At 35.1% G+C, this 23,911-nt stretch overlaps 1 protein-coding gene across 8 annotated transcripts in view; it reads right to left on the reverse strand.

The window, feature by feature from the left end:
* The window catches only part of DENND1A (DENN domain containing 1A), a 215,670-nt gene that overhangs the window by 150,075 nt on the left and 41,684 nt on the right, over nucleotides 1-23,911 (reverse strand). For 7 of the 8 annotated variants that reach the window (XM_030001058.2, XM_030001055.2, XM_030001052.2 and 4 more), the window contains exons 4-5: nucleotides 10,581-10,630; nucleotides 4,544-4,663 (exon numbers count right to left, since the gene is read on the reverse strand). In XM_030001058.2, coding sequence (XP_029856918.1) covers nucleotides 4,544-4,663; nucleotides 10,581-10,630 — 170 coding nt within the window. The remainder of the gene's footprint in view (nucleotides 1-4,543; nucleotides 4,664-10,580; nucleotides 10,631-23,911) is intronic. The other variant, XM_030001059.2, reaches the window with a different exon arrangement.

Below are 23,911 nucleotides of genomic sequence, written 5' to 3' on the forward strand. Positions count from 1 at the left end.
GGTTTTGAAGAGCACAAGTATTATACTTGGCCTTATACCTACTTACTACGAAAGTTCAGTTAAATCGATACAAAAATATTATTTCTCAGTTAAACTACAAAATTTATTTTTTAAACTCAAATATACATTGCCATAAGAGAAGTACACGTTAAATATTAGCGTTGACTTGGTGAACATGCCTGTGATTTTTTTATCTATACGAAAAAAAATAGAGCTATTCAGGTCATCATTTTATTATGTTACATAACCTGAAATCATTACACTGACTTACACATTTAAACCAGTTCATACATTTAAATAGGTTACCATACAGTCAACATTGCTGTTATTTTTTATTTAAAAGCAGTGTGTTTCATAAACATATAACTTGTTTTAAAGTTCAAATACTCAGAATACAAACTAAACAGACATTTGAAGAAATTACTGGGTCCTATATTTTTATAACCTGAAGAATTCTTCAAGCATCAGTAACTGGGTCCTTATACTGAATTCTGGAAGTATTTCAGAAGACAAAAGATAAAAATATTTTTAAAAATAAAACTTGTTCTATTATATAAACATTCTCCAATAAGGGTATCAAAAAAAGTATTCGGACTGAGCTAACAAGATTTTTTACATTCCTAAAGCAGAACTTTTTCTTCCCTTTATGATTGCACGGAAAGACAAAGTTGTCAGGAGTCTAAGATTCTACACCATATAAAAGTCAGGACAAAAAAGCCAACTACAATGAAAACTGATATGCACTTTTAAATAATATCTTCGTATAAGAACTTGATATCTTTCTCTGAAGGTAGAAAAAAAAAATTAATTTCATGTTTCAATGCCTCCATAGAATTCAGTATTTCATATGTTCAGCAGTCTCTTCATAGCTTTATATACCCTATCTTCATTTTCTTCACCTATGTTCAGACCATTAGAAACAGTACAAGTGGAAGTATCATGCTTATAGTAATTTTAGCTATGAGGTTTTTAACTCTGTCCCACTACGAGCAGACCACATACAGAAGTGTTTGTCCACTTAAGCTTTGAGAAACCAGATTGTAAAATAGAACACTCTACTCCTTTCAGTACACTTAACAATACTAATACAAACTGATTTACACATTACTTTCCCATCAAAAGAATGTTGAAATACATCAATGCCTGTGCCTCTGAAGAGTTCTACATCACAGGAGTTAACCAAAGAGGCAAATACAGCTGAGCCACTGAACAACAGTGTCCACAACGTAAACAACAAACCGGCTTCTGGAGAATTTAGTACAGCTAGAGTTGCTAGAAATCTGAAAAGATGAATAAGCCAGTAAGGAGATCTAACATTAAAACAATGAGGAAATGAAAATTACGAGCCTCAGCATGCAAACTTGTTAAGAATCAGAAAGCATCTATATGCTTTAAGAACATATGAAAGCAGAAAGATAAATTTATAGTCTTATTTTATTTTTTATCACTGAGATCATATCAGTAGATCAGTATGTTTCCATCTTTCAGTATACTTCAATTAGCAGGAAATAGCAATCAAGAACAAATTCTGAACCTCTTTGACACCTTCCAGACTCTTTTGCCCTAATGAAAGAACATTACCTCTCTACATACATAGAAGACTTAGAAAAGATGAGAAACAAAAGTATACAAATTCCAGAACAAAACTAGGGGACATGCCTGATTAAGGAGTTGAAGAGGATGTCTCAGGAGAGTGAGAAACAGCGGTTTGGAAATGTCTCCACACGTTGGTTTTTTGTTTCCTGGGGTTTTTTTTTGTTTTTTGTTTTTTGTTTTTTTTAAACGAAAGACTACAGCTCTTCACTAAATTCAGAACTACCCATATTGTTCATCCTCAAAAGCCCATGCCAAATCTCATGTGAAGTTAGATTAAAGCAAAACAAAACTCTAGGAACAAAAAAAATCCAGCTTCTTAATGCACATCCAATAGGATTTATTTCATTTCAGTCAAAATCCTGAAGTACTTAAATGAAGCCTTAGAAAGAAAAAATCCTTGGGCATGGAAATTTTACTAGGATATTGAAATTACCAAATTAGAACTCAGAATTTGATGACTTGGACATTAGCTCTCAACTTACTATGCATTCATCATTTGGAAAAGAAAATAATTAAAATGCATATTTTAAGTTTTGTAACATACTGCATTGAAGAAGGTAGTCCAGAATTCCAAGTTACCCAGGAGATTTTAATGTGTGGTATGTGAGCTTGTGGGGTTTTTTTAACTCACTTCACTGCTTAGAACCTCAAAAAAACCCCACCAGACCATCTGTGACACTTGTTTTGTGCTTCTGTCCGCCCTCTGCTGTCTGAAATGCAGAAAGTAGTCATCTATGCTAGAGCGCTCTACAACTCGGTGTTACATACAATATTTGATCATTGTAGTTTCACGATTAGCTAGAAATCAAGTGAAGAAAAAAGGAAACAGAATAAGAGAGACAGACTCAGTGGTCCTTCATTAAAAGAAAATCACGGAACACCTAGAAGATGCAATTTTTAAACTTTTAATCAAAGATTTCCATACATCCATGTGATGCTAAGCACAGCAGGAACGAAACTATGAAAACTATAGGGGAATAGGGCAAGTGAATCTGTGTAATGCTGATCTACATTCCTTATTACCCTCTAAAACTTACAGTCACTTGGATTAATGATGAACTTTCATTTTCTCATTAGTTCACAGGAGAAAGAAGCAATAGGAATGAAGCTAAGAGTCCCAGTCCCACTTCATCCACTGCTGTAACTGCACTGGAACTCCTTTTTTTTTTTTTTTTTTTTTTTTTTTTTTTTTTTGGTTATGAGTTGAAGCAGAAGGCATTTAACTACAACATAACTCCTCCATTTCTTCTTGGCATTCACTCAACATGAGGGAGCTGACAGCAAAGAACTCTTATCCAGGAGAGATCAAGAAGGGACTCGTACTACTCCTCATTCATTCACATTTTCTTTCTAAACTGTGTTTCCCCTTTAATTTGTCATTAATCAGGAAAAGTTACCTTATGTAACCAGGCACTTCCCAAGTGAGAGTGAATCAGCACCCCAACTATACAGGGTAGCAGCTATGGGGAAACAGCTAGGGAAATACCTTCCTGTCTTCAGTATATGGTCCACATTGCTGGATTGCCATAGCTAATAATAGTTGAAATGTCTACTAGGGAAAAGAAAGAATGAAGGAAGATACTAAGAAAACACCTGTCACCCTGCCTCCCACGCAATTTAATTAGTAATTTTGGTAGATTTCACAATAATTTCTCCAAATATTAAGCTTCTTCAGTAAAGGCATAGTTTGCAGATTACTGCCATCAGTATAATGCTGAAGTACAAGGTAACAAACTTTTGGTATCTTCACCAGTCTAGTGCCAGCACAAATGGCACAGATATTCATTTTAAATACGTACATCAATCCAAAATATATTCCATGGCATTGCTGTATTCAACCCAATGAAATGAGAAGTGTCCTTGTACTTGATAGGTGCTCTTAGATTTTGCAACATTGTCCCTGAAATTCTCCAGAGGGGTCATATTCAATAACATATATACAGAAGGTCCCATTCTGTCACATGCAACACACAGTACTCATAGAACGAAGACAAGTTCTTCTTGTTCTTACACTGGATTCTCTCACATGAAAAGCAAACCAGAGGCGACTGAGACAGATCTGTACAATTGCTCATAGAGGAAATTGTCCTCATCTGTGATTGCTTGAGCAATTGTTCAGTCACTTAGCTGGCTGTTCATACAGTTAACTCTGAGCTATCTCTACCTGGGCCATTGCTCCGAAACTTCCAACGTCTCATGAACATGCAAAAAGCAGAAAGCAGAAGATCGACCATTCTTAAATTTGTTTAGCACAAGAGAGGCCGGGTGCCATGTGGAAATCTTCAACCCATAGAAGTTCTTAATGGAACTAATACATTGGTAGATAATAAAACTGATTTTACTTGCATCATTTCTTGCAGCAAATGTAAATAGAAAATTACGGACTGTATTCCAACATGTCTGTGGGAGGTCATCAAAAACTACTCTGATAGAGCCTCTTTGCCCTTTCTATGTGAAATGCACTGTTCCCAACTTCCACTAACAGTCTTCATTATGACAAACTTCACAAAACCCTCAACAGGACAGAGTAAAGCTCACACATACAAACTTTTAGGATGTGGAGAGCATCAGTGACATTCTTGCAGTTACCAACAGATGCTTTGTTCATAAAACTTGCATATACAAATGTCCACAAAATGTCTTAACAAGATCAGTTGTGACAGCTAAAGATAACAGCTGCCATCATGCTATGTCATATCAAATTACTGCAGAGAGACATTTTTTTTTCCACATTGTTAACTCAAGAACATTGACTACAAACAAATACAGTTATCTACAGAGGAACTCAGAGTGCAAGATATTTTGCATCACTTCTACAGAAGAGCAGTGACTTTGAGGACCAGATAGGAAAATAATTTTGAACAGCTGGAAATTATAATTGGAGTGTAACACAGCAAAGTCAAACACTGTTGCCTAGAGTCAGCCAAAAGCCAAACCACAGACCTACCTTAAGATACAGAAGCAGCTCTTGGCCCCAGAAGATAAGCGACAGAATCCAAACCTCTGTTTGCTGTCAATGTCTGTAAGCACAAATGTAAAGTTCTGCCCAACTTGGTTAACTGCATGGCTGAAAATGAAGAGAGTAAGAGGAAAAAATTAATGCTGAGCTAACTTTGTGTCAAAAGTATCTACTCAAGTCATTGAACCTATAACATTTCCTCTTTCAGCAGAGTTTTTTTTAGAAATTAACTTTGAGAGTATACACCCTCTAGAAACTTAAATACGCTAGTTGCTTGGTGAGGGACAAGTGGGTTTGGGGGATTTTTTTCCCGTTTAAGTGTGGGAGGATACTAAAAATGCATTTATCTTTAAATGAAAATGGTTATGACTATCCACTGTCTTCAATGCAGTACACACTGTACAAACCAAACCCATGTTCTCTCATGTAACCCAAAATATTTCTTTATTACTCTTCATTTGAGAATTGGTTTACTCCAAGAGCAAGGCAATGTTTAATAACATGCTAAGCTTCTTCAACACTTGGATATTGACTTGTAGAAGCTTTACTATCCATCTACCAATTTTGTATGTATGCCAGATACACCATTCTGAAATGTTCGGCAACTGGAACCATGCCAGATGACTCTCCTCTACTCTAGGAGCTAGGCAATCAGTTAAAAGAAAGACTAGAATAGTGTGCAAAGGATGAAAAGAGAAATTAGAATCAAAAGTACACTGTGCTAAAGCCAGCCATGACTATAAAAATAATTTTGTAGGACTTCTATATGATTTTTCAAAATTAAGAGTCATTTGCCTCATCTGTAAGAACTTAATGGCTCTTCAAGAATAGCTCAAGTGAGCTAATAACATTCTTAGATGTTGGCTCCTACTCACACCACAGTGGAAAGTATCACTATAGGAAAATTTGCCCAAATTGGAAAAACAGAGTTTTGGAAAATAAAACAAAAAACCACAACCAACAACCACCACCACCAAAACAAAAACACAAAAACAAAAACACAAACAACACAAAAACCAAGAACTAAACCAAACCAACAAACAAAAAAACCACCCAAACCCGAGCATTTAAAAATTCATGTCTTTAGAAATACTATAATTGACATCTATACTTTACCACTACTAGATGATGCTCAAAATAGTAAAATAAGATCAAAATAAGATGCTTTACATTTAAAGCATGGCGCTTTCTGAATGCTATTTATTAACAAAATGAAAGACATTCTTGAGATATTCCCACATTTGTCTAAAGTTAATCAAATGCTTATGTACAGTGACGGTAGATTCCATATGAACCAAGCCCAATTCACCTCCCAGTTTGTAGAGATGTAGTTTTACTGTTAACAGAAATTTCGACATTTAGTGGTGAAGCTGGGACTAATGTAATTATTAGAGGATTTTTCATCCAATTTCAGATCTATTCGAGACCTCATAATGATATGAAATTAACACTTATTTCAGGTTATGTTCTAGTTTATTTTAGGTTTACTGAGAACAAAGACTAGCATTTACATGTGTATCTTTACAAGTCAGTCCTACCAAGAGCAACAAAAAACCCCCATTAAATTCAAGGCCATTTAACTAACAGTCACAAGCCTTAAAAGCGAGCAAATATTCTCTTCTATGATGCCATATATAATGCAATAAACAATTTATGTGGGAGATTATACAGTCAGTGCCTAGAGAAAAAAAGAAAAATAGACTTGCAGAAATAAAAGTTGGATCCAGATCGGAAATATGTCACTGTCCAGCTTAGAAAGAAGAATCCTCCAGTGGATCCAAACAGGGAAGGAAAAACATGCAGTGATGAAGACGGAAAAGTGCTCCAAATTCACAGATGAACAAAAAGACAGATATTTTAAAACATTTCAGTAGTCTGAGAATTAGACAGCGTAAGTACTATCATCCTACCAAAATCTAAATGTCAACAGAGCAACCATTTCCATAAACCATACTGAGCTGCTAGGGGATACCAAAAAATCCCTTATGGGTGTTGTGTTTTATCTGTAAAGCTTGGATGTAATGTTACTATGGTGATTTTAGTATGGTGTTTTAAAAGGGGATTATATGCTTAATTTTAACAAGGTTGAGAGCAGAGCGTGTGTGAGAAATAGCATTCTAGCTGACAATTAAAATTACGGAACAGGGAAAAAAACATGCTTCATTTGCAGCAGGAAGAAGCTTGTTTATTAAGCAATTGTGACACATTGGTAAGTTCCTCCAAAGTAAACCTAAAGATTCTTGCATTTATATGATCTGCAGAAACTAAGTATGTCTGAGAGGTCTTGCTCAAGTTTCAGTTACCAGTTCTTCACATGGAAGGATAAACTTCCCAATGCAAAAAAGTGCTTTTCCTAGGATCTTAATATCAAGACTTAAGATTCATAGTTCTATTTTCAAATGGGAAGAAGGTCTATTTAGAGCCCAACAGGATGGAAGCACCATAAATCTCACCTCTAAATGGGCAGACAGAAGTTCGGATTGGAGGGAAGGGGAGAGAGGAAGAGTGATTTCTTAAAAAGCCTCCATCACTAGCTATATCTGACTAACACAAATTAATCCTAATGTGAAATTTGACTGAGGTGGAGTTCTTCACTCCTGCAGTTGGAGAATAGCCTCTGCCTTGATCCTGCAACTGTAAGATTAGAAAACTCACGGTACACTCCCTAAAGGAAAGGGCAACTAGTCCTTGGTCATTTTTGACCACTGGCAACAATATATATAAAAAGAATCAATATTAAAAGACTTAAGAGTCTGTGTCAATGAGTGCCAAAACCTTCAGCACAGAGAACAATCAGATATGCAGAAGATCTTGATTCACCTCAAAACCTTGGCATCCTATCATCATTTGAAGTAGCGATCTGGCAGAGGCAATAGTATATTTTCAGATTTTGCCACCTGCTTTATAAAACATGCAGCCTTAGAAGAGACACACATGTAGGTGAAGACTTACGTCCTTTCTCAGCACTCATTAAACAGTGGTATATATCTACAACATCAAAGTCAGAAGAGCAAGACTCAACTCAAGTACTGTTGAGAACACTTCTACCATCAAGAAGTTTCCACTGAAAGCCTGGCACAATACTGCACGTAACACAGAACGTAGTTATGCAAGTTAAATTTCCCCAGGTAAACGTCTTCACAAACAGGGTATAAACTGGGGACATGACTCTAGCAGGACTTGAAAACCTAAGTTCTATGACTGGTAATGCTGCTTTGGGCTCTGAGCTGGTGAAAGGAAAAGCAGCATCTATTCCTTAGTGACTACACATTTCTGATCATTTGTATCAGTATCTCTTCATCGTAATTCATACTGATAATTTTTCCACAGATCCTGAAGAGACATCCTACCCAGAATATTACTCCAGCAGAAGGTATTAACCCATGTTCCTAAGTTATCTGAACAATGAGCCAGTATCTCCATTGTTATATTAAGAAGAATAATTTTAAAACCTCCCAACACTGCAGAGAGATTCTAATACTAAAATACTAACAACAAGGCAACCTAGTTAACTGGGAATAGTACCTAAGTATTTGGAAGGCCTTTACCGAAACCACTTGTTTCTCGCTCTTTTTGTCCAGAATGAACAAAACAATATATATTTAAAAAAACACCCTGAGGACTAAGAATTACAGTAACTGGAGATCTGATCCAACATACCACTTTTCAGGCACATACAGAGGGATAAAATCCCACTAAAGAGTGCTAGTCAACTCTGTAAGACACAGCTGTAAGGACCTTTCTGACACGTAATTGAAGACAGTATTTCTTCTAGAAGCAATTTCTTTTCATCTCAAAGTACAAAAAGTGTTTACTGAGAAGACTGAGGGGAATATTAAAGCATTATCTGAACTAATTTCATTATTGGGCTACCTGCTCACTACTTTAAATAACTTTATTTTAAATGCAGTATAAGAAATGTATAAATAAATATTCAGTAGTTGGTTAATAGTAAATAGGGAAAGAATAGACCAACTAGTGAAAATTTATCACTTGTTGAGTTCCAGAAATAGCCTCTAAGAACAGGTATTAGATCAGTTCTAAACCTGGAAGTAGCTAAAGGATGAAGAACATTTTGCACGTAAGATGTACTGTACTTTTCTCTTTATTATGGTCATGTTAAATTCATTTGCATTCAGTGATGTAAGACTGTTTACCTTCTTGCTGTAACTGGCAGGTTAATTCCCACACACAGTTCAAAGCTAAGTCAAATTTAGATCATAGAGGACTACAACAAGTATTTATATATATACTTACACACACACCTATGTGTGCACATGCGCGTGTGTGTGTGTACTTTTACATCAGGAAGAGAAGTAGCACCCACATCTCTTTCAGCTGCCATATCCTTAACTTGGACGTCCTCTACCTTCTGGACTACTGAAAGTCCATTCTTAATTTTAAATTATTAAGTATGCTATGGATTACAATCTCTCCTTTATGTTCAAAATGGTTGGCCTACAGTCTTTTCAGTGACTGCGATATTCAGTCAAACAAGGGAATCCAGAAATGCACCCCATATGGGGTTTCAGTGTTCTTATCTTTCAAAATGTTATATTGCTGGGGAAAAACAAAAAACAGCAAAACAAACAAAACCCCTAGGTACAATAAGTTTACACAGAGTAAGCATAAATATTTCTAGTAGGAACACATACATGAGAAAAATATAAGTACTTCCCTACTCTCTCCCCTTAGGAAAGGAAAAAGATAATCAGCAAAAAGTGATTCCAAATTAAAGACAAATTTGTGGCTTTTAAAGGTCATCTGAGTCAACAAGCACTGGTTAAGTAGCTCATGTTGACAGCCCAGGATATTCAAATTCTCTTTTTATGTACAAATCAGGTACAGCAGAGGCACTGGTAATAATAGCTGTCTCCAGCAGTGCCTCACCAATGTCTCTCAACCCTGATCTGCAGGAACCACCTGGAGGGTTGAAAGAACATATCGTCTGCATGAACCATTCAAGCTTTCAGCTTCCTCCAAAAGCCCAGATTACTATGTCGGAGGACAAAGCGTAGCAGTGGTTTTATTACGTAGACTCCTATCTCCAGAGAAGCATAGTGAGATTTCATCTCCATTCATAGAAACTAGTGAACAGTATTTCAAGATAACTAAGAAATACAAGCTGGCCTATGGGTGGGGGAAAAAAATGAAAGGAAAAAAAAAATAAAGATTGAACAATGGCTCAAACCAGAAGTGATATTAAAAATGGATGTTGATTTATAAAGAAAATCAATTTCTACTGTAAATATCACAGATTTCACTAAAATGAGAAAAAGATTTCTAGCAGCTTAATCACAGTTAAGGTCAATTTCATCAAATCAAAACCATTCAGTGTGTTAGCTGACCTAAGACGAGTGATTCCATTGAATTCATTGATGCTTATAGATAATGTGAGCAGTGGTGCATCCTTTCTAAATTTCAATGCTTGTTCTTTTCATGAAACCATCAAAAATAACTCACAGTAAAAGCAAAACTAAAAAAAAATAAGTAAGTTCTGGAGTCTTCTAAATTACAAGAATTAAATACTCTCAGCTCCTATCAAATCCACTGTAACTTACTTTACAATTTTTCCCCCCAAAATTAGAAGCCATATTAAGTAGCCACCAAGTAAACCACCAGCATTCCAGCAAGAGGCCTTTAAATGTAAAGCACTTATTTCATTGTTCTGCCCAGATTTTGGCAATTAAGAAATAAAATACATACTCACACAAAGCTTTGATATTAATATGCATATTTGACAACCACTACCTAAGCATTTTCACATCCAAGCATTACATGGAAGTAAAATAAAATGCACTCTTACTGCTGCCACTGAACAGCTCAAACTTTTAAAACTTTTTTCTTTTTTTGATGGTGCCCATAAAAACCCCAGGAAAAAGTGATTCTAAGACTATAATTTGCACTTGGGTGCTTTAAATCACAGTGAAGCAGACAGAACATTAAGAATGGTATGGTTTTTATTTTCTACAGTGGTTTTATTGACAAGCTTATTTTCTTGTAAAGTTTGAAAAGCTAACACTACCTGTCCACACAGAAGGGGAAACAAAACTTGGTCAAAGTCTGTAGAACTTCCTGTGGAGAGAAAAAGAGATAATTTATACATCTAGTGGGACCAATAAATCTAATATTAACCACATCACACAATTTCACAACTTTGCCCTGAAGAAATAAGAGACAGATGAAGAAATATGGGCTTTATCAATTACATGGAAGGAGTACCAGGCAGTCAATCATGTGAAATAATAAACATGATCAAACTTCATTAAAAATGAAAAATTAATCAAGATTCACACATGGGCAGGCAGCAGGAGCCATCCAGCAATTCTCCAAAGAGTAGGAGGAGGTTGGGTTGTTGAGTGTTAACACCTCTCTAGGGACAATCTCTACCCTGACCATATGGATCATAGTGAATAACACCAAACCACATGGGTTTGGCCTGGCAGGACCACTTCTGCTGGCACAGCTTTTGACTGTTACCTAGGAACAGAGGTCTGGGGGATTAGAGAATACTTCCTAACATCAGCAAGATAAATAACAAAAGATAAAGCCAATAGGTCTCATAGCAGGAATGTTTAACATTGCCTACTGCTATTGGAAAGAAAATCTGAGTGTTAAAAGACTGATTAAAATAATGAGTATTAAAATTAATACAAATTGTTTAGCCCACAAACCATTTTCTAAAAGTTGTAAAACAGCAACACAAAGAAACTTTTAAGTATAGCCTTTGCATAATATCAAATAAAAAGCATGAATATGAAAACTGAAAACATGATCAGCAGAGAAATTAATCATTTTCAACTTTACAACTTTAAACAAATACAGTCATTAAAAAGGCAAAACCAGAAACGTTAGTCCCAAAACAGTTGTGTTCATAGACAAAAGTAATCCATTTACATTATATTGTTCTATAATATTCAAAATTTGAATTCTATAATCCACTACCCACCATAAATGTCTAACCAGTTTGCAGACCTTTACTACGAGCCAATTCATCGTTCATTCTCCTTCACCTTTAAATATTTCAGGACCTGAAATGTAAACTATATTTCTGCTTTCAGCTGAAACAAGATAGCCCTGACTAAATGACAAACCCTCTGATAAATTCAACACTTTTCTGACCAATAGCAATAAATTATCAATAACTAAATTGATGCTTCTCGCTTCATTTATTTCTAAAACCAATGCCATCATTCAACAAATAAACTACATCAATCTAATAACCTATTCAATGAAGCAGAAAACATATTGACTCCCTTGCAAGAACATGTTCCTCCTACATAATTCAAATAAGCACATCCCATTCTTAGCAATGGTTTCAGGCTCAACTGCTCATAGACTCTTCTTTGGAGGTTTCTTGACAACTAAAATGTGGCAAGTTCTTAAGACTTCAGGCAGAAACAGATATGGAAACTTTGACTTCTTGACAGTTTATTGATAGATTATTTAACAACCTCCTGTTTTTAAAGAACAAGAAAGGATCTATTGAAGAATGCCATGTAAAGCAAAGAAGTATCCTCCTTTCAATTTCAGCAGGGAACTTGGAAAGGAGCTATATAAGTTTCAGAGTAAACTCTGCAGAAATATGTATTTTGATACAAAATAATGCCTTTATAGTAAAGACCTCATTAATGTGATTGGGTTCACCCTTGTGCAGAATCTCACTGACTTCCCCAAGGATCAACCGTCTGCTGTACAACTCCGACTGCTTGTGCGCAAAAACTACATCTTGACAAATCTTAGCTATTACACAGTTATCCTTTACCCACAACTGAAATCTTAATGCATAAAATGTAAAAAAAAAAAACCAAAACAAAAAAACCCAAAGCAACAAACCCCCGAGAATTTTAAAAGAATCAAAATTATATTTGCAGGAGAGTAAAGTGCCTATATTATTATTGGCCTTATCAATACAAATTGTCCTCAAAATAATGACTGCACATCTATCTTTTAAAAACAAAGCCATGTAGCTCCTACATAGAATTCTGAAATAAAAGAGCGTTAAAAGATAAGAAGTCATCAGTCACCTCAAAATGGCAGAATATATTGTCTCCATTATTTTGATGATTTAAATAATTACTGTAACTGAAAGTAAAAACATTCACATACTAAAACACTTTAGCATCTCATCAGCATTGTGTTATTGTAGGATAAGTGTACTACTCAGAACTTATTTTGCACTTGTTACTTGATATAACTTCCTAAACACAGAAAATGAAATTTTCACTTAAAGAGGCAATACATTGAATCTGTACCACTATACATTGCCTTGTCTTTTAAAGAAAGATTTTACAGTGATATTATTATGTGGCTTTTATAATGTTATTGGACATAATTTGCAAGTCTTCATATACATATACTTATCCGCCTTGATTTAGAACTAAAAAATTGAGACTAGTACAGGTTAACCACAGACATATTTTTAAACTATTTAAAAAAATATATAAAAATCATATACTGATCTTTTGCATGTAAGAAATACAATTACTGGAGAACTATTCAATTTTTGCTCAAGTTGCAAGCTCGTTACTATGAATGTAATGCATCCCCCCCCACCTCCCCTTTAAATACTGCTCAGTTTGAAAGATTAGCAATGCCTATATAATATACAACTTCCTACCAATTGTACAGGTGAGTGGTTACTTATGGCCTAGAAAAATCGTAATTTCTTTACGGTTTCAAACAAAAACCATAACAAAACCAAACCTAGAATCACTCCATGTCAGCATCTTATAATCCTTTTTATGTTTTTACCAGACATGAAACACAGAGGTAGTATCAATAGCCTGTTTTCTTATTTTATTCCCCTATGCCTATTTTCTTAAAGAAAAACCTACATAAATGCCTCTAAAGCAAAACCCCCTAAAAAGAAGAAGAAAAGAAAAAAAATCCCAAAACAATCCAGGACACACAGCTGATAAGCGTAAATTACCCAGTAGCTGAAACCAGTGTCTCTAGGGTATCACATGCCAGTTTTCTGGATCAATCCCCAAGTTTATATTTTCACAAATCTTTTTACATGCAGTTTGATTTTTAACATTTTAATGAGCAAAAAGTGCATCTATAGCAGCCAGTCACCACAGTTAAAGTGCAGGGCATGAACTGTGTCCCTTGAGGGATTCAGCCCAGCCGTGTCACCAGTGGCTTTAGGACATACACCACCTGGTTCCTTGTCCCAAGGTTCCAACTCTTTTCATAATCAAAACACTGCTGACATTATAAACCCCACATGGGTTTTCTAAAATCCTTCCCAATCAATAAAGCCAGTACATAACTTATCGGAGACAACACAGAGCTCATTGATTAAGTTTGGTTTCAGTAGCAAAGTTTTCAAAATAAATGAGGTAGGAATACAGTGTTCAGCCCTTTTGTGTCACATAGCAATTTATGAAGGTGAGGCAGTCTCTAAAAGGATTTCCTATACACACACACACACACACACACACACACACACACACACACAAGGTACTCTTGAAAAGCGTATGGAAAGCAAGGTTGTTAAATACACACAATACACACTTGGCTTATGTCCCGAATTATCTATATATTGAGATGAAATAGTGAAGAAAGCTTAACATTGCGGAAAAATTTTGCATATTCATTTGTGAATTTAATGTGCAAGCTGTATCTTAACTCAAGTCTTTTTTATTTTTATTTTTAAACCTTTCACCGTATGCTCCCACTACCAAGTCAATGGAAGAACTTCAGAGCCTCTTAAATATACAGGATTGCTTTATTTCTCTTGTTCAAATGAACATCAGTAACAAATAATGCCATGCTGCAGCTACAATTAAATAAAACTGCACTGAAAAAGTGATATGCAAATTGATGGTCTAATGCAAACAATCTACTCTTAGAAAGACACACGATACAACAGACATTCAAAGTGGAACAAGAAGTGTAAGTAGAAGTTGGAGAGAAATGAAATTAAAATACAGGCAATCTGTGAAAAATGATGAATGATTAAGGCAAGACACTCAAATATTAATGTGAGTCAGAGAAGGGAAACAATAAACCACAAAAACCAACAGGTTGGGGACCTGTATTTGGAAGCCTATTGGGAAACCTGAGGAAAAACATGAAGAAGTTGAAAAGACTACCTAGAATACAGACAAGACCTTTAGCTGTGGATCATGGGGGAAAAAAAACCCAAAACAAAACAACAACCCCCAAACCCCACAACCATATTACAGAAAGCACATACATTTTTACAGGAGGACAATTCAAATATTACAAGAGAATGGAGCATTGCAAGTAAGATGAGTTTTCCATGGAGAGAAGAGATGACTCAGTGATGAAAAAGATGAATGCTGGTTTATTTCCTTGACCTTAAACCAGAGGTGAAGTATAGGTGAGGTTGCTCTAAGTGAAACGCTAAACAGAGAGGGTGGAAATACAAATAGTTTTCATCTTAACCAGCTTGAAATACCATCTGAATCCACAAAACAAACATGAAATCCATCCTCTTCGCATGGAGGGACACCCAGAGAGTTTCAAGAACACATCAACAGACTGATGAAGGAAGGAGGAGAAGCTGGAGAGCAACGAGGGTTAAGAAGAGAACAATGACAGCCAGCCTTATGGGATCAAGGAAGGTAAGAATAGGTAATAGGATCCTGACTTGACCAGCAAGCAACTATAGATTATTTTATTTCTGCTAAGAAACAACTTCAAATTCAAACATTACAAAAATGTTAATATAGCATAAGAGTGCTAAGATATTAACTGAAGCAAGATATTATCCAATTACTTTGAAATTTGGGTTGTACATTTATCTACCCTATAGCCCAAAAACTGTAAACTGCTCTTACATTTAAGTAATCTATTTGAATAATTTTAAGCTAATGATTAATTAAATCATCCACTGCAAAAGAACAACAGGTTTAAGAATTTTAAAAGTTGCCAGCACACCCAAATAACCAACTTAAACCTGACAATAACTCTGTTTAAAACCCAAAAAGTGGTGAAAGAAAAAGTACAGAACAATCTAGAACACCATAAATTCTGTTAGCTATCCAGAGTTGGTCAGAAATTCATATACTTTTGCCTAGGAAAGGGAACATCTTTCTGCACAATAGTAAGTACCTCAGTAACAAGTTTTGATAACTACTTCAAACATTTTACAAAGCAACTACTTACAATGGACGAGGAAATGTAGTCATGTTTTAAAATTTTATTTAAAGAATATAAATGTAATAAAGCAGTGCCAGCACAAAAAAATTCAACCACTAACTTGAACACAGCTATGAGTAACAAACAGGGATCAGTACATCCTGTGTTTTGAAAATTTAAACTTTAAATTGCATTTATTATTAGTGTCAGTTTATATAATCTTACATCAAATTTTCCTAAAGTTATTATTACAGATTATTCTCATCAATTAACAAATGCCATGTAATTGTGTAGTTAAAAACCAGAAGAAACATTCCAATTCAAGCAGCTTATAAAATCTACTTCGCAAATTAGAAAGATATCCTGCATGCAAAGGCCAGTGTCACACAGCCACAACAAAAAGCTGAGATTTTGCAAGATTACAAAGCAGAGAAAGCAAAGGACAATAAACTTAAAAACACGATTTCTCTAGATTTTAAAGATTTTTCTACTTTTTAGAAAACTGTTACAACACAGATTCTTTTTAAAAAAAATCATTGCTCGTTTAAAAAGTTCATGTCAAATTTAATCTTGCATTGATTTTATCATAAAGTCTTTTTACTTCTTATAGCAGTACTGAACGTTACCGATTTTTATAACGGTCAAAATATTTTAAGAATTAAATTTTAATCAGTTCTTAAAAATAATGTTCTACCCCAAAAATCAGGAGCATAATTTGCTTAATAGCATTAATTTAAATTACCTTAGTTTTATCTCTACTTTTTTAATTCTACTAGTATTCCAATACAACTTTACAGCACTACTTTATCCATTTGTTTAGTGTTCTAAAAATCCGTTAGCTCTTTTTGAGCAATTATGAAGCTTGAATTAGGGGAACACAAAAGCCACTTCTTCCTGTATGAGGGTCAGAAGGGGAACGGTACCCAGTATGAAATAAAATCATTTCACTGAAGGTAACCAACTGTTCTCAGGAAAATGCTATTTTTTAAAAACAAACAAAAAACCCAGCACATATATACACAATCCTGGTAACAGGAAGAGCATGAGATAAATAACATTTCCTAAGCATATTGAGGCTTGCTATCATTTAAATATTTTAAACGTACAAAATATGTGCACAGATGGGCAACTTTTCTACTTGCATTACTAAAAACATATTTCAAGATAAAGCTCAAAATCCCTGAATTTTTTAAACCTAATTGTGACTCTGTTTCTTAGAATTCACACCCCAAGGCCAAAGCTTTCCTGCCACCAGTCCTTCAAATCTGATTTGGACATTACACGGGAGGAGGCTCCAAGCCTCCCTGAGGTCTCACTCCTTTTACAACATACGCAAAAACAGTAGATAATGGGCCTACGCTGAATTCACTGCTCTGCACAGCTTCTCTTGGGACACAGGCCCAGCAGATGTGATAAAAACTGTGTCAGAGAAGTAGCTCTAGTTTTTGCCTTAATGACAACTTCAACCTCTCAACTAATAGAACAAAAGAACAGAAATGACTATTACTTTTTTTCCAGTAGAAAAAAATCTGAAACTAAAGCTGAACTAAATATTTAAGCAGTTTTTCAAAGAGGTCTCCTCAATAAATGTCTCTAAAACTCCTTCAATAAAATTAAGATTTAGTTTTATTTGAAGACAAATGGATTTTAGCTAACATGCTAAAAAAAAAAAAAAAAAAGCTACAGCTACTGTTGTAGGAATAATTGTTCCAGTCTTAAATCACATAGAATTGAAAAATTATACAAGCAAGCACAAAAAACAAAACAAAACAAAACCAGGTCCAATTATGTGCATCAACACTGATCAATTGGTAAAGATAAGAAGTGTCAATATCAGAGAGCTAGAATACTAATTGAATTAAATACATTTTAAACAACTAGTGACTAAAAATGAGGAATATCTTCACTTCCACATTTAGGAAAAATTAGGTGAGCACTATAAGCTGTGAAAAGATAATCACATATTTCTCACACCATAAGTCAATTGCACAGGTATATTGCATCAAAAACAAAGCTTTAAATATATACTTTGGTTAACATTTGTTAAATATTATAATTCTGGCTTAAGATGACTGGCCCTTTTAGAGGACGTCTCAAATACTCTATTCAGCTACAACTGCATACCCACTTAATCAGCAATCATTGTTCTCTGAGGCAGGACTTTGTTGTCAAGACAAGCACTGAAACCTTTAAAAAATTTCAGAACTGGCATAAGAAAAAAGTGATCTTTGTCAAACAAGGACAAATTTATGCAAATCTTTTATAAACATTCACAAACATTTATTTAGCTTTTGAAATGTTGGCCTCATTTGAGAGCATGAAAATGAGGGGGAAGTAGGAAGATGCAAAGGACAGCTTAGAGGCTGCCACACTACATAAATATTCAGAAGGAAGATTATAGGATTCATGTTAGGCTGTCTTAGGTTTCTCCAAAGTCCACATAGAATACCGAAGAACAAAACTAACGAGAAGTAGAGCAGATGTTAGACAATGCAGCAGCCCTCTTTTCCACACTCACTTGGCTATACTTCGATGCTTTCATTTTTTCTTTCAATATGGTTAGGTCATTCAAGGATTCTCCTATAGACTCTGTATTGTGGCTACAGAGCTATAAGCTGGACCTCTGTCAGCTTTCCAAAAGTTTCCAATGAAAAGGCATTATGCAAATTCTACCTCTCTTACTCTCTTTCAGGAAAAAAAGCCTCCAGTATGCAGTCATTGGAGTATTGGAAGTCCCAGCCTTCATTTCTGTATGGTTGTGTTTGCCTTAGGGCCATGCTGCTTGTTTTGACAGTGGATCCCCCTAGATAGTTGGGATTAGTCGAGCTTGTTTAGATAAACTTGAAATCAAGGCCTTCTCTAGGTAGACAGCTAGATGTAGCTACTGAGTTTCCAGCTGCCTTCTTCTTTCATCCCAAAACAACTGCAGATTCACAGTAGAGATCACAGCCACAGGCTATGTCACATACATAAGTACAAAATTAAAGGCTGCTAAAAGAAGCCTTTGTAAGTCTTAGTGCTAAAATAAGGAATCTGTACTGCATAGTTTAAACAAATTATTCAAGAAGCACCAATAAGGTCTGCAACCGATAGTTAACAAGACATGTTCACAAAAGAAATACCCTGTTTACATAAATGGGCAAGATCATGCTTTGTTAATCACTTCTGCACCATCCACTGTCCAACCTTTTTAAAAATATATGCAAGTAAATACTCTACAGTATCTGCTAGAGTATCTAAAAATGAGCTCTGTTTATCAAATACAAACTTTATGATCACAGGAGACTATTATGACAGCACTATTCCAATCAGATTTTTCAGTCATGTTCACAAGAAGATTGGGCCAGATTTGATCTTTACTCTAATGAGGTAATGCAAACCATAGGAGTGTATTCACACAAATATAATACGTTAAAAGACAAGGGCCAGAGCTCCAAACCTAAATTAAAACCTAAAATCAAATCCTGCCCATGTAACTATATTACACCTTTATAAATCTGCATTGTAGTTCAGCCCCAACAGGAGATTCCTTTTTCGGGGGGGGGGGCGGGAACCACAGCCAAAAAACCCAGTTCTGGCTTTCAAAGATTGTAATCTCTTCTGGCTGGGTGCAAATTTTCATATACACTTCTGCAGCACCCAGGCACAACAGACAGGAAACTAAGTTAAAGGAAAAATTAATCACTAGGATGTTATAAATAAACAACCAGCAAAAAAAACCCAAAAGAAACAAACAAACAAAAAACTTAGTTCAATGAATAGTAAATATCATTAAAAATCAAACCTTGTCCTTTGCTCAAGAAAAAAAGATGTGAAGAAACTTGCAATGTTGAAAACAGTTTAAGTAAAGATAACAGCAGAATTTTATGGTTAAGAAGTAAAGGTAAGAATTTGCCACCAACTTCTCTGCCTGTGTGCAAAGGACTTCAGTATCACTTTTCTGCCATTTCCATATTACAGAAATTCTACTACCTCTCACTGTAAAATTAAGTCATTTCACTGACAAGAACTTTTATAGAAATTCAAAGCATTAAAAAGTGTGAGAGAGTAACATCAGACTCCAACTTCTTCCTGCACTGGTTACCAAAGAGAATATTAGAGTGTACACTGAATTCAATTAGTCACTCCATATCATAAATTCTCCATTAAGTGACATCCTTAGCAGGAAATCAGCTACAGACTGGGAATCCTAACCAAAATACATAATTCCTGAGAAGTAATGAGAAAAACAGTTTCATCATGCCATTGTACTTAAAAGGAAACAGAAGAACACTTTTAGAATTGTTACCTAAAAATTAAACATTTCTGCTAAGAAAAATGCCATGGATATACCTAGCACAGTGTTATCAAATACCAGAAACTGATATAATTCATGGATTTGCCTTCTCACAAAAGTCTTCTAATTGCTATGACCAAGATCCTCCTTACTGCTGGAGAGAACATGCCGCTTTGAAAGAGCTTTAAAGCTAGTCACTAATAAAGTTACTTAACAACTCCATTACACAGGTATTATCTACTTTTTGCAGCTGAGGAAACATAAGAAAACTAAAAAACTATCCCAAAGGGGGCAACAGCTGACCAATTTTTAAAATACAGGAGTACCTGTTTCTCAGACTTACATTCACATCATACCTATTTGAGAATTCTCTAAAGGAGAAAGAAGGAGAAAATGATGATATATGATGAGGACACTAGTGCCCCCAGGGAAAGAACTTTTCTAACGTTAAACTTTGCAGAGATGAGATAGAGTCAGTGATCACCTTAGGTAACTGAAGGTTATAAGAGGATACAGCTTTTCAAATTTATCAGTATTTTAACAACTTTTAGATTTCCAAATATGAGAATATGCTAGACAAAATAGTGATTAAAAACCTGAAAGCTGTAAAAACATTCATTAGTCATGGAAAGTGGTTTTTACTTGAAGAAATGACAGCTGATATGTACAAAGATGACTGAACTTAGAAACTTAAGTTTTCCAACTACAAAGCTAAGAACTTTGGACTTCCCTGGGTTAACAGAGAATAATTTCCAACTTTTCTCTATAATATGCCACCAGTTCTACGCTGCTGCCCAGACACATGTGAAAATTTGAGTATGTGAATATCAATGAATGTCTTCTATCAATCACCAAGAAATCCTTTCTTTCAGGCTACTTTCCAATAATTCCTTTAAAAAATAAACTAAAAAAAGAACAAAGAATAATGCATGCAAAATAATTTGGGAAATTCAATTAAGGCATTATGCAATCTATATGCTTTGCACTATTTATAACATTATTCAAAAGTTATACTAAAACCAATAGCAAGTATGCCAACACAGACCTCACAATTATGGCTATGAAAAAAATGCAGTACTAGGAAATTAAAATATGTAAAAATCTCAAAATTCCAGTTATACACACTCTTATAGACTAGTTTTCTTCCACAGCTAAGGTATAAAGTATTAAAAAACATATATCTTCCAGGACATGCATTCTACTATTTTGCTATGTTATAGTAACTTGGAATTCAGTATACCTGCCATTTAGTACTTATACATCCACTGGCATTCCTACACACGTCTTCTGTGTTGTGTCTTCTACAGGGCACTCCATGCCTACACTCTAATCTACAGAGGGCACAGGGTTTTGACAGCCATGCAGATGACTACAACTGAATACCTGTTATTACTGAAGTAACAAATCACCATCTGACTTCACTGAGAAACAACATTTTAATATAAAATTCCTCCTCCTGAAAAGAATGGACAGATTATGCAATTCTACAGTTCATCACTTGGGGGTGTGAGGTGTGGAGGAAATAAAAGGTCATGCCTACTTTAAAGTAAGTATCACACACAGCAAGACTCTCTAGCTAGGAAAACCAGAAGTTATCTTCCCATCCACACTGCGTCAAACCCAAACTCTAGGAAGTCCCTTTGCTGTCGAGTGTAAGTCACGGAAATCTCCTGCCACCTTGGAAATCAACGCAACCAAAGGGACAGCAATCTTCTAGAACTCCCTTTCCTACCCTTTACATGCACCAGCACTTGGCTACAAGAACTCAAGATGATCCATTTAAATAACAAAGCACAAGCTGTTTCGTCTGGTTTGATGCTCTTTTACATGCTACAGGATGCTCTGCAAATTAAAAAAAAAATATATACCTTTACTTCCCACTTGCCTTTTGTCTTTACAGCACCTTCAGTGAAGCTTTACTTTCTTTATCACATTTTTTTTAAATGCATTTATACACTGGGGTATGGGCAGACAAGTTGCAAGAGTGAGAATCCAAAGAACTCTTTCCTCCTCCACATGCTCAGGAAACTTTGAAGCATTAATGACTACTTTAGGAGCTACAAAACAAACGTTCTCTTTACTTTGTTAAAATAGTACAGCTACATTAAAGAAGCAGTAGAAAACATATTAAGGGGGAAAAGCACTGCAAGACAGAGTATTATCAATGCTCGTTTAGTAGTATGGTCTCAGAAACAGTCTTAGACATCAGCAATTCAGATTTTTAAGCTAGATAACTAAGTCATCCCACTAAACTCTTGATTTAAAAGTCATCTTTAAACAACTGAGAAATCGTTTAACTACTTTATGACTGTTAATATATAAGACATGGCATATCTCAGACTGGTTCGTAACTCTAACCTTGATGACACCACTTACCTGCTGATACTTATTTCAGTCATATTTCAAAATAAGTTCTACTGTTTGCAAAGGATAGTACTTCCCAGTATTCCTGTACGTGCAAACATCAACATAAGCAGTCATAGCAAGGAAGACCGTTACATGCATTGAGATGCGTTGCCAACAATTTTAATATGCCTATATCCACCATATTGTTAAGCGCTTGAATTTTATTTTCTTTTATTTTTAAACAAAACAAAGATACTTCCTACATATTACAAGTTTTTAAACAATATTTTTAAAACTGTTTATGAATTGATCAATAGCACCAGTATAGAATTGAATAGTTCAAGAGAATGAAACAAGAGAACTTTCTAAACTATTTTGATAATGACTTGCTTAACAAACCAAAGGAGAATATTATTGCATAAGCATCTCCCATTTTAAAGAAACCCATCTTTTCTTGAAGTGAATATTTTATAGTTTTATCAATAAATTTAAACATAAGTGATAATGATTACTCACTTTAGGCCTGATCCCACAACCTTTACTCACACGAGTAGTCCCACAGGATTTTAATATGACTACCTCAACGAATAAGGGTTGGCAGGACAGGTTTTAAATTATTCATATATTCACAGATTTTTAAGGCCAGAAGGGACCATTATGATCATCTAGTCTGACCTCTTGTATAACAAAGGCCATACGATTGTATCCAGTAATATTTGCACTCATCTGAATAATTTGTGGTGAAATCAAATTGTGTTTATTGAACTTCCAATATTGATTCAAATTTTACATGAAAGAAAACTGAAATTGTTTAGAAAGTGGTTTGAACTACATTTCATCACACTTGAACCCAATTATTCCTCTGTTTCTATTCAGAATTTTTCTAACTTCTGGACACTGGCTTTTGACATGGCTTTCACACACAGACTTTAAAGTCCAACACTATCTCAGGTACTCTCAGGCCAAACTCAAGATAACTCTTGGGCTCCTTCAAAAGATTAATTGGCAGTTAATTACTATTTGTTTTCTGCACTTTCACCACTCCTGCCCAGCACCATGATTTCTGGAATACAGATATTATAACTGGGAAAACATTCGACTAATGTTATCAATAATGCAACAAACAGGGAAAACAGCATCTCCACCTCAGCTCTTTCATAGACAGGAACAAATGGAGTAGCTACTTAGATGACTAACTTAAAGACAAAAAACCAAACCAAACCAAACCAAAAAACCCCAGACAGAAATAGTTTTGAGTACTTTCTCACTCAGCATGCCTTAGACTTCAGGACTAACTTTTTTCAGGGATACTTAAAGACTGACCTACTATTTTGCTTTGCACAAATCCACTGCAATGATTTTTGCAGCCAATCACCAAGTAGTAGTAAAATAAACACACGAAATAATAAAGAAACCTAGAATGCTATGATGCTATGTGAAATTCTGTGCAGATCTGATGGATTAATAAAACCAGCTATTCTATTAGTCTGTTAAATATATACTCTGGCTGAATTCTCTCATCATAGAACTACTTAACTACTATGATCCTTAGATTTACTAACTTCAATTCTAAAATGGAACTTGGATGAACAGATTATGTCAAAGGTTCTATTAAGATGCAA

This window comes from Aquila chrysaetos, chromosome 24 (genome assembly GCF_900496995.4).
Source record: "Aquila chrysaetos chrysaetos chromosome 24, bAquChr1.4, whole genome shotgun sequence".
NCBI lineage: Eukaryota > Metazoa > Chordata > Aves > Accipitriformes > Accipitridae > Aquila > Aquila chrysaetos.